This window comes from Manacus vitellinus, unplaced genomic scaffold (genome assembly GCF_001715985.3).
Source record: "Manacus vitellinus isolate BGI_N305 unplaced genomic scaffold, ASM171598v3 scaffold_26_pilon, whole genome shotgun sequence".
Classification (NCBI taxonomy): Eukaryota; Metazoa; Chordata; class Aves; order Passeriformes; family Pipridae; genus Manacus; species Manacus vitellinus.
The window spans coordinates 10,688,890-10,700,866 of record NW_021939960.1 but is presented as its reverse complement, the minus strand read 5'-3'; the positions used below and the strand labels follow the sequence as shown (position 1 = coordinate 10,700,866).

At 50.0% G+C, this 11,977-nt stretch overlaps 1 protein-coding gene across 1 annotated transcript; it reads right to left on the bottom strand.

The window, feature by feature from the left end:
* Window positions 1-4,600: 4,600 nt before the first annotated feature.
* Window positions 4,601-10,247, bottom strand: ZHX3 (zinc fingers and homeoboxes 3). The gene is given in 4 exon segments (XM_029960339.1): window positions 4,601-5,653; window positions 7,239-8,141; window positions 8,144-8,279; window positions 8,281-10,247. Coding segments are annotated over 4 exon segments (2,631 nt in total). The 5' UTR covers window positions 9,807-10,247; the 3' UTR covers window positions 4,601-5,587.
* Window positions 10,248-11,977: the final 1,730 nt, after the last annotated feature.

Genomic DNA, 11,977 nt, shown 5'->3' with positions numbered 1-11,977 from the left:
TTGCCCCATTGTACTCTTAAAACAAATGGGAAGGTTGTGATCAAGCATTCCCAGCCCTCTCCACGTGGGGCAGCTCCTGCTGTGATGCCCTGGGCTTAAGGGCATCACCACGGGCCTCCCCAGACCCCAGTGCAAGCACCAGTCAACTCATGCTTGTCTTTTACGCTCTTTATTTAGGAACAACCAAAAATGTCTGGTTTCATTTCAACAAACTGTACAAGCAAGCTCTTCCCCTCGCCCACCCTCACATCCACATATACAAAAGGAAGGGAAACTTGCCATTCACTTCTCAGAAGTGGCATTGTTGCTACAGGGAGTTCTTGCCCTCAGAATAAGAGCAGGTAAAGTCCATAGCAGGTACAAGCTACCCTAGCCCTAATAATAGCTACAGCCCACAATCACAGGCAGCTTCACTTTAAATTTTTCCCTCTTTAAAACCTTTACCAAAAGTAAAAACTATTTCCTGTTTCACACGATTGCCAAAGTGGCCATTTAAAATTGTGGTCTTGAAAAAAAACACAGTAACAACCCCACTGGAACCCCCCACACCTCCCCAGTACAAAGACGGTTTACACAGCAGAGCCCTCGCTCTGCTCCCTCACTGCAAGGACACCCTTATGAAAGGTCCCGTTGCAGCTACAATTACATTTTCCTTTGGATAAATCCAAGCAAAAATTCCAGGTCATTCAGCACCAGCGTGATTTCTAAATAACAATAATTAAAAAAAAAAAAAAAAAAAAAAAAAGAGACCCCATTAGGCTGACTTTGTGGTCTGCTGAGAAACAAAGTGATCAACACGCTGTTCCCAAAGTCTCTCTTTTAGTGCAATGTTAGTATGTGCAAGGGGAATCACAGCCACGTACCCATAACACCACCACGAGCCAGATGGGGCAGAGAGAAAGTGCAATTTTAGCTAGAAGTTTTCTATGCCATGGATTCCTAGCCCAACCCTCACTAGCACCAGTAAGCAAGAGTCCTCCTAACACTGCCCTCCATCAGTGCAGGTAAAAAGGGGCTTTAATTGTGCCATCAAAATATGGCCAATGTCAGCAAACAGAGCACTTGGGCAATAACCAGAAAACCCAAAATTAAAAAAAAAAAAAAATTCACTGCTTAGGTAACAGAGCTCCCTTGGTCTGCCCTAAAGTTTGTGATGCCAATCCAGCACTCCTGGCAGGACCACTGCCAGTAAAACAGAGCAGAAACTAAACCTCCCAATTTAAAAAAAAAAAAAAAAAAAAAGGGAGAGCCTGCAAGTGCCTCATCCCTCTCCCTGTGAAGTGTTGCCTAATCTTCCCTGCTGTTTTGGGGATCAGCTGGGTCTTGACACCAGTGGTTGCAGGTGAGCTGAATCACATCAGGCCCCTGATCAATTTGAAAAGAGCAAAGCCAAAGTTATCAGGGTAACTGGAGACAGAAGTTTACAAATATTTAAAATACTGTCAACACTGTAATTTGTGCCTAAGTGCTGAAAATCATCTCTCTCTTCTGATTCCCAGTGATCCAGCTTCCAGTCTGTCTCTGTTACATCTCTAAGAGAGAGGGGCTGCAGGGAAGACAGAATACAACACTCCTCCATGTGATCAAACTGTTGCTTTTCAATTTAAAAAAAAAACAAACAAAACAACAAAAAACCAAAAAACACAAAACCCTGAATGTAAAACCTGCCTTCTACAGTTTCCTTCTTTTCCTGAACAGTCAAGGGACACTTAGCAAAAATTAACCAAGCAGGTATCTTGCAGCTCCAGCCAGGTAAAGGGTTTCAGCTGTAGCAGCTGCTGCTTTTGCTGGTTGCTTCTCATGGTGACCAACACAAATCCCTGGCAGGGAGGGGACATGAAGCCACACAAAATACCTCCAATCAGCTGTGCCCATCCTCCCACCAGATGCAGGCCTGGTGTCCATCAGCCTCTCAGGCAAGTGGAAATAGGAACCTGTAGATTATGGTTGGTTTAGTGTCCTGCTTTAAAAAAAAAAAAGAAAAAAAAAAAAGAATGATTTCCAGGATGCTAATTAAGGACCTGAAAAATAAGGTACCCAAATGAAACACGGAGCCATGTCTAAGGCTGGCACAAATCAGGGTTTCGGGTTATTAAGCAATTGGATTGTGCCCTTAATCTAAGCAGTCTCAGAGACATAAGTAACAAGATTCACATGGATTAAAAATGATGGTTACTGCTGTGCCTGCCAAGCCCGAGCTCAGACAGAGCCGATGGAGGTGGAGAATATAATTTCCCTTCCTTACTGATGCTGGCTACATCACCTCGGTCTTACACCCCTCCTTTCAAGTCAAGATAGTCATCTTTGATTAGATGATGATAAATATTCACACACTGTGTAGAATTGTGGTGACACTTCCTCTTAACACCACAAGAGCTGCTGCTGGGACTGTCAAGCCACCTCTCAATTTTTCCTTTCAGTTCTGGATGCAAACACATCTCCAATGTCCTGCACCAAAACCCAAGTCTGTCTGGAGATGGCACCTGCTTCTCCTTCTCAACAGAGAAGCGGGACCACAGAGCTAAACCCTCAGAAATCTTCAGCTTATACTTTTATGGAGATTTCAAGTCAACTAAAAAATGCAGATAACAAGGAATGTAGGAGTAGAAAGGGAACTCGATCACTTTTTGACTTTTTTTTGTCTCTAAATCTCACCCTCCCCACGCAGTGGCGTTTGCCAGCCCCGTCGCCACGTCCGAGGGGAGTCTGCATGGAACCACTTTTTAAAATTCCTTTGACCCAAAAGAAAGAAAACTCCTGCTGTGCTTGTATGAATGCATGGAGACAAAGCTCAAAAACCTCAGCAGCTTCCAACCCTCAAGGCTGTTTTTTCTGTGTACACCGGGAAATTCTCCCTCTAGCTCACAAGATTTCTTTTCAATTTTTCTGGAAAACTGGCTGAATATAATCCAAGTGCAAAATATTTCAGCTAGTGCATGGAAACGTGGTTTGAAGGGACCAGTTCATACCACAGTCCTTAAGCATTTCTGTAGATGGAGTGGGGAATCACTCTTCCAATTAGCCATAGGCCTTTAAGTGTACACCAAAAATCCCACAGAAAATCACCTTGAATGGGCAAACTACACTTCCAACATATTTATATAGCAAGTAGTTAGTAAAAGTGTACATTTTTAATGTACATCTTAATGCAATAAAGAATCAATGGCATATCTGAACTGTATATATGTGTACTTAAATAAACCTGCATGTACATAGACACTACAGAGTAAATTGACCTACCTGTATTTGTTCTCTGAAGGTGGCACTGCACATACACCCCCTAAGGCCACACGACTCACAGATCTGCTTTCCACCTCTAGCCCCACCCAGATTCTCCCATCACCTGTGATATTTTAGGGTGTGCAGGATTGCACCCATGAAGGCAAACCCCTGGGGCTCTGGCAGTGCAGCCACCCCCAAGGGGAGCAGTGGGGATGAGCCAACACGAAGCCAAGGTGGGATGGCTGCTGGTCACACCTCCAACCATGCCATGACCATCAGCAATGCTTCTAAAGAGACATTTAGGGAGCCTGGTGCCACAGCAGGGTGCTCTGGGTCAGGGTGCTCTGGTGCCACCCCTGCTCAGAGCATGGTGGGGATGGTCCATCTCACTGCTATGGGATGGGCACAGTGTGAGTGGGTGCATCCAAAACATCACCCCAGCTCTCTGGGGTGCAGGTCACCTCCATCTGAAGCAGATGGTCACACTTGGCCACAGGGATCATCCCTGTGTGCCAGGGAGCCCCACGAACTCAGGCACAGGCACCCAGCATGTCCCGCCGGGCGAGGGGAAGCCCCTCTGCCAAAACACTGAGCAGATACAGCCCCTTCCAGCAGCTGAGCAAGGCAGCCTCAAAGAGGGGACAAAGAAAGAATTGCAAAAGCAAGGGCAATTAAAGGTAGAAATCAGACACCATCTTTGGAAGAGGTTCTGAAAGAGCTTTTTTGTTTTTAAACCAGATTTTTTGTAAATCTCTGGATCCGATCCTTCAGGGTTTGCTACCCACCCTCCTAATAAATATCATTTACCACTAACAATAAAGTCTCCCACATTAAAAAGCTCTCACTAAATAAAAAACTTCTACTGAAAAAGCTTGGTTGAGTTGGCTTGGCAAAAATAAGGAGCTATGACTACTCTCCATAAATACATCAGCGGATAAACACCGAAACTATTTAAGTTAAAGGACAATGTTGGCTCCAAAACAAACCAGCAATGAACCAGCCACGAATTAATTCAAACTAGAAATTTAAATAAAGTTTCTAACCACTCAAAGGCAGTGAAGTTCTGGAAGAGCCTTCCAAGAGCAAAAGTGAAGGCAAGACATGGAACCAATTTGGAGCTGGGATTTGATTAGTTTGTGACAGAATGGTCTGACACAGCATTTGGCTGGACTATCCAGCTCAAGAGTTTCCCTTCTAGGCCTTGTTTTCTATTAGCAAAGGATATTTAAAAAAAAAAACACCTTCAAGCAGTTGCATCACACAGCAACCACCCAGGACAACACACATTAAAAATGTACAGGTACCAGGCAGCAGGCAGGTTAACCCGGAAATTTATTTTGCTATTTTGCCAGAAACATTGCACATGGCCTGGAAAAAGGAAAAAAAAAAAAAAAAGACTGGAACAAACACTTGAAGTCACCAGCAGTGCTCCAGGAGGATCTGCCATGTAGGGCTGCAAGAAGGAAACTTCCTGACTGCAGCAGAGCTGCTGCCTCGCCATCCCTTGGAGACAAAAATGACTTGAACCACTCACAGCCACGCTGCGATTCCCTGTGTTTGTTCTCTGAAGAACAGCCTGTTCTCTCTGAACAATGAAAAGGATTCCAGGTCAGGATGCAAAAATTATTATGTGCTAGTTCTCAGTGATTAAAGAGAGACTTGGAGATTTAATAGCCTGCTACAGTCAGTCTCCAGGAACACAGGGGAAAGTGTTCTAGCCAGCAAGGGACAAAATGACACCAAACTCCTGGGCTGCCTGGGTCTGGGAACCCGCTATTTATCAGAACAAGGCTGACTCTAACCTCATCTGTAGGGATTAAGAATCTTGCTCAACTTAAATTCAAGACTGGCAGTTTTCTTCTCAGATCCCTCTCCTAACACATGCATTTGTTTGCCCACAAAGCCCTTCACTGCCAGGACCAGAAGGGGCAGAGAGGATATATGCAGCCATGCCAACCTTTAGAGAACAAACACCTTAACGGACAGATGAAAAAAAAAAAGAAACAAGAAACAAGTACTATGCCATGATAGTCCATATCTAAGCAACGACCTTGTATACACAATGTCTGAGATTCGTTATGCTTGTATAGGCAGCTGTAGGCATCGGTATATGAATATGAAATCTGAAAGTCTGTCACTGGAAAGCAAACAGGAGCATCCTATTTCCCGGGGGCGAGCCGAGCCCCCGCCTCGGGCAGCCCTTGGCCAAGTCCCCGGCTGGGCCACGAGAGCTCGGCACCGAGGGCCCAGTCTGTGCACGTGCTGTCTCGTGTGCTGTGCCCAAAGGTCTCATTTATGGCAGTGCTTCGTCACCACGTCCTGCTCCCCAGGTTTGGATCAGGCCGGCCCGTGGGTTGCTTAAAGATCACACATTTCTTCTCGAGGGTAAGAGCGGATCCTCCAGGGCTGGTGGTTTCAGTTCACTCTGTTTCTGAAAAAGAACAGAGGTGTCAGATGCTCCAGCCCGCTGTGAGGGCCTGCAACCCAGGTGGGATGCTGGATGGGGAGGAAGGGGGGCAGAAGTGCCTCAGGATGGGCAAAATTGGGAGCCTTGACAGAGTCAGCTGCAGAAAAGGACAGCCCCACTCAGAGGGGCCAGGAAACACAAAATCCTGTGGAAGTGGAGCTGGCAGGGCTAAGGAGGGATGCAGCCTGCAGCAGCCCAAAGCTGTGCACACCCTTGCCGAGCACCTCCTGCCTCTGTGCCATGAGGGATGACGGGACCACCTCACTCTGGGTGGCATAAAGCCATGCCCAGAGGGTGCTTGCAGGGGCACCTCCCTGGCACAGGTACAAAAGCTGGTCCACCACCCGTCCCCAAACCCACAGCTCCCTAGCAAAGCACATGGGGTGGTGATGCACAGCCAGACCCAGCAGCTGCAGGAAGAGCAGGGCCCTCCGAAACCCACGATCCACCTCCTCCAAATTAGATGGAGAAGGGAAGCCATGAATTTTACCTGATTTTTACAAATTTTTTTCTAAGGCCTGCAGCCATGGCAGAGCCTCAAAGCAAGGCAGTGAGGCCAGACAAGATCCCAGCTGACCAGCAAGGGGCTGCATGTGTGGACCATGGTGGGATGGGGCCAGCACTTGGCCATCCCCATCTGGTGAGAACTTTGCCAGGGAGGAAATGGCCCCCAGCTGCACTACGGAAGAGCCCACAGAGGGCTTGGAAAGCACCTCTTCTCCACACACACGCCTTCCAAAAGTGAGTCCTGGAGAAGGGGTATGACCAGCAGCTGGGAGCACCAGCCCTCCATGTCCTCTCCCCTCTTGCACCCTCCACCTTCACTACCCGAGCCTTGCTCCATGCCAACAAGGATGCTCACACCTGAGGAGTTGGCAGCGGGAGAGGGAAGGGTAAGTAGGGGTTCTGTCTACTGCCCAAGCCCAGGGGGGTATAAGGAAGGAGCTAGTGGCATGGGACAAGTAGCCAGGCCCCTTCCTTCCCAAACACCTATCCCCTTCATAAATCCATGGGCAACTTTCCCACAGGGCAGGTAAAAGGACCAGACACTCCTGCTGTTTTACTTAGGCTTGAGATAAAGCCAAGATTTGGTTTCTGAGTGGTGTCAGCACCCAGTGACCGAGGCAGAAAGGGGCAGGCAGGCAGTGGCACTTATGTCACCCCGCCTGACCCTCCTCATCCTCCTTCCTTTCCCCCCTTCTTTCACAGGAGAGTTCCTCACCGCTTCCTCAGTTAAATCTCAAATACTAAACCCTTCCCTGAAGCCTGTTTCCCCAGTGGGAGAGGTCCAGTGCCCCACGGCCACCCCATTCCCCCACGGAGCCAGCCCTGCTGAGGCAGGGGCCTTACCCAGCCGCGTGGCGGGCCGCGGCCGGGGGCGTCGGGGGCCTGCGCTGCCCTCCGGGCCGACCGGCTCCCACGCCTCGCTGCTCTCCGACGCCTCCGCGCCGGCTTCGCTCGGCCCTTTGCGGCTCCCCGCGGCCCTGCCGGCACAGGCCTCCTCCGAGCCAGAGCCCCTGCCTCCTCTCTGCTTCATGGCAAACCACACCTTGAGCTGCTGGGCGCCGAGGCGGGAGCGCTCGCACAGGCCGGGCACGTCCTCCTCCCGCAGCCCCTTGTGCTTCTCGTAGTAGTCCTCCAGCACCTCCCTGCTGGCAGGGCTGACCTCCACCAGCCCCGGGGGGAAGACCCCCCGCCGGTAGTTCTCATACCACTTGAGCTGCCCGTTCTTGTAGCCGTACGCTGTCCCCGACCAGCGAATGACCTCGGCCCGCGGCAGGCCCGTCTGGGACACGATGGCGTCATACTCCTGGTTCGTGGGACGCTGGGTCTGCACGAACATTTGCTTCAGCAGATGCCGCTGCTGGGCCGTTTTTTTGAAGTTCAGTTTGGTTTTGGGAGGGGTGGGCGGCCGGCTGGAGCTGCCTTCCCCCTTCTCGTTTGCGCCGGTCCCCGGTACCTCGTTTTTGCCGTTGGACTCGGTCACTCGCAGGTTCTTCAGGTTGATTTTGATGGGACTCACCTTCCGCTCTGCTGAGTTCATGTTGTTGCCGGAGGCGTCGACTGAGCCGTTTTCACTCGCAGCTCTCTGCTCATCGGAGGAGTCCTCCCCTTCCCCGCCGCCATTCTCCGCCTCCTCCTCTTCCTGCTGAGTCGCCTCTTCCACTTTCTTGTTTTCCTCCGCCACCTTCTTCTTCCTCCTCTCCGAGAACCAGCTGTCGATTTCCCTCCGTGTCATCTTCGTTTCCCCCCTCAGGCGGTTCACCTCTTCCTCTGCAGGAAGAGGATTTTGGGCAAAACTGCTCTCTAGGGCCTTCAGCTGCTCCGGTGCCCGCTCCTTGTATTTGGTTGGGGTGAAGTCGGGCGCCTGGTGCCACGACTGCCGTCGCGGCGGGTGCTGAGGGGCCGGCGTGGCCGCCGCCGCCGCGGGGCTCAGCTCAGCTCCTCTGGCGGGGACACATCGAAGGTGATTTCGGGCAGGGAATCAAGAGCACTGTCTCCAGGGAAGACGGCCCGGCCGCCTCTCACGTTCCTGTAGTGGTACCTCCTATCGCTGAAACCATTTTCGATCTCCTTGGTGGACAAAGCGTATCTTTGTCAGCCGCTCCACTTCAGCCTTGACGGGAAACTGGTTTCTGCAGAAGCTGCCTTTAAGGGCTGAGAGCTGCTCGTGGGACTTCTTGTTTTTGTAGACATTGGGATCCAGGAAGGTCTGCGAGGAGATGGCGGGGCAGGCGGTGAGCAGCGACTGGGCGCTGTTGACCACCTTCACCCCCGAGGCGCTGCTGGAGCTCACGGTGCTGTGCTGCGCCGCCGGCTGCGGCTTGGGGACAGAAGTCACTGCCAAGGTGAAGGAGGAGCTGGTGCCCTTCAACCCATTTGCCATGATGGGCTGCGTGACCAGCAGCCCCCCCGTCCCCTCTGGTTGCCCCACCACGTGGCCTGGTAACGTTGCCTGGATAAGATGGGGGACACTCCCGGGATTTGCAACCAGCGGGGTGTTCAAAACTGTAATGGTGGGTTGTGGCACGGACTGAATAACAGTGTTGAACATCTTCTTCCTGGCATCTTCGATCTCCTCCGGTGACCAGCTGATGCCCTGCTTCAGCCTCTGTGCTGTGAACCAGATCTTCAGCTGCTCTTCTGGGTACTTGGTCACCACAGTCAAGTAGCAGAGCTCAGCTTTGGTGGGATAGGGAAACTTGTGGAAAGAGTTTTTCAGGAAGCTGTTGGAGTCCATGGCGGCATTGTACGTTGGAATGCTGCTCAGGGGAATCATCACCTTGGGAAGGGACTTGGATGTAGGCAGCTGCTGATGTAACGGGGGTTGCTGCTGCAGCGACACAAGTTGTGCAACCCCTGCCTGCAGAACGGGCACGTTTCCTATGATGGAGCCATTGACTATGTGGGATGACTTTGCTGAACTTGCAGTGGGCTGACTGACTGGCACGGACCCGTTTGGGAACGAATGCTCCCCATCCTTCACCTCTGACTCACCGCCCAACTGACTTGACACACTCTCCTTCAGCGTGTGGATTTTTTTGGCCTCGGGTTTACCTTTCATTATCTTCATGATGGGGGTTTTGGTAATGATGATTTCAGACTGGCCGTCTGCCCCTTCTTCAGGAACCTCTCCTGGGAGGTCATGGCTGCTGGTGGCCTCACAGAGACTCTGCTCCACGGTGGTACGGCCGTCCTGCTTAGCCACCCTCCAGACAAAGCCCGTCTCGCCGCCGTGCGACTCCGCGTTGTGGTGCGAGAGCCCCTCGTGGCTGTTGGCCAGGAAGCCGCACGGCACACACGCGAACGCGGGGTCTTTGCCAAAGTCCGAGTGCTCGGAGTCCAAGTGCCCGAAGAACTGATGAACGTCCTGGGATCCAAAGTCGCAAGACTTGCAGATGTAAGTGTCGCTGTCGGCAGCACCGCGGTGCCCGTTGGACAAAGCTCCACTGCTGCTGTTACTGGCACCAGCATCGCTCGCCGCCGGCCCTTCCACGGGAGCCTCTTGCTGTGTTCCTTCATGATCATCTTCCACAGCGTCCTGCTCGGTCTCCTGAAGCACCAGTGTTTTCACTGGTATCATGCAGGGAGTTGTGGATTTCCTTTTGCTAGCCATCACGATGATTGATCCAGATGATTACTTTTTTTTCATTTAAATTAAATTCAAATTTAAAAAGCGCTATTGTAAGTGCTCTGCGGTCCGGATTCCAGTAGATTCATGATGTCAGAAGGAGCTGTTGTCAAATGTTGACAAATGTTCATATTTGCCACCGAACCTGAGGACAAGGAGAAGAAGGGGTTAGTTCCTCTGGCATTTGACAAAGCACAACTGTCCTGGTATTTAACTGTTTCCCTCAATAAATCATTTTTCAGCCACTTTTGCTTGAAAAATTTAACTTGACCTTGGATTTACTGTATTTTCACACCTACAGCCTATGAATTACCTGTTTAAAAATAAACATGCCTCTTTTACAGCCTGCATCAAATTCTCATTTGAGGAGGAAAACCACTGAATTTTCCACTCACCCTGCCCTGCCATGACCCATCTTTGGTGTTTTGGCAGGGAGAGCAGTGCCCGGGCTCCCTGTGTGCCTGGGGTCCCAGCTCAGCCCCACACAGGAGGTGATACCAGGCAAGGGCACCTGGAAAAGCCGCCTGTTTTCCATCAGAAAAACCTAATGAAAAATCCACACATTCCCCACAGAACACTTCAATTTCTTCAAAATCAGCATTTTCCACCCATCCCGTTGGGAAGTTTCTCGCCAGCTCAAAGCACTGTGCCTGTGCCAAGAGCCTCTGCCTGCAGACACCGGAGCTCTGCTGCAGGAGCGAGGGGGCTGCACACCGGAACACATCTTTTAGCTCTCCCTGCTCAGCAAGCCTACAAAGCATTTGGGAGATTCCCTGCCCACCCTGTGCACACTTCATTACTGTTTCAACAGCATCTGTGAGTCTTCATCTGGAGCTGCAAGAGAAGGTAGAGGCTCCAAAACTCAAGGGCAGCATCACAATGTTCCTGGCTCCCAGCCTTCCCCTCCCACCACCTCTGCAGCTTTTGGCACTCACACCACTCAATGCACTGGGGATATTCCCTAAGAAAGTGTAACTCCTTGTTAAGGCAAGCCCATCTTGCTGCGCTTGGGGTGACCAGAGATTTAATACATTTAAAAAACAAACAAAACCCCAAACAAACAAACAAACAAACAGAAAAGGAATAATATTTTCTCTTTTGTTTTTGTTTGGTGTTCTTTTTTCCCTGAAACTAACTAAAGCAGATCCCAAACTGCTCCAGCCTGTGGAAGGCCAGGGCTGGCCGGGGCATTAGCCATGACCTTACTCCTGGCCTGATGTAGCCTCCACGTGTGCACAGTGATTGCTCTGTGCCTGAGATCATGACCCAAGGGCAGCAAAGCTGCTGTAGCTGGCACCAGGAATCACTTGCCTGGTGACACCCCTCTATCAACCTTTTCTACAGCAACTCTGCTTTTTTTTTTTTTTCTCTTAAACAGAGGGATAAAACAGTATTTTTCCAGACTGCAAGGTCACTTGGAAGCACATGGACACACTGATTCATACTACAAAGACTCCGTGCCAGATTTTTCTGGGATTTACAGTAACAGAGCTTTAAAAAAACACTCATAAAAACTTGAACTCAAAAAAAAAAAAATTACTTACCATCCTAGGAGATGACTCACAGAGGTAACTCCTATCAGTTACACCAGTTGTGTACCAGTAGCTTTCTCAGATCAGATATTTGGAGCTGATCTCATGCACTGAGAAATGCAGATCGGGCAAATGACTTGGTGGTGCTTATGCAATACCTCCTGTGCTTAGTTTTGTCAGTAGTTTTTAGAACAGAGGAATGAAAGGTCCTTATGAAAAAAAAAAAAATCAAACGGAGGAAGTACAATTTGACCTCCCCAACTTTACTGGATTTTTTTTTTTTAAATTGTTCTGAAAGCTGGCATCATTTTCTCCAAACGGGAGAGCCTGGATAGCCAGCTCTGGCCTCAGCAACTCTCCAGCACCGTTTGAAAGACTGATGGGAAAACGCAACTTCCCGTCAATGTGGGCTGATCTGAGATTACAAAACAGTCCTGTAAATAGTGTTAGTCATCACTGAACTTGGCATCAGAAAAGACTGCTTGCTATGCTAAAGCTTTGTGAAGGGCTAGAAATTACAACTTTTTAAAAAATATCTATAAATAAAACAGGTATTAAAGCTGTGAGCTGGATTTAGACAGCGAGGACTGCACGTCTCAATACCTGCTTTATGCTGCTCTCATC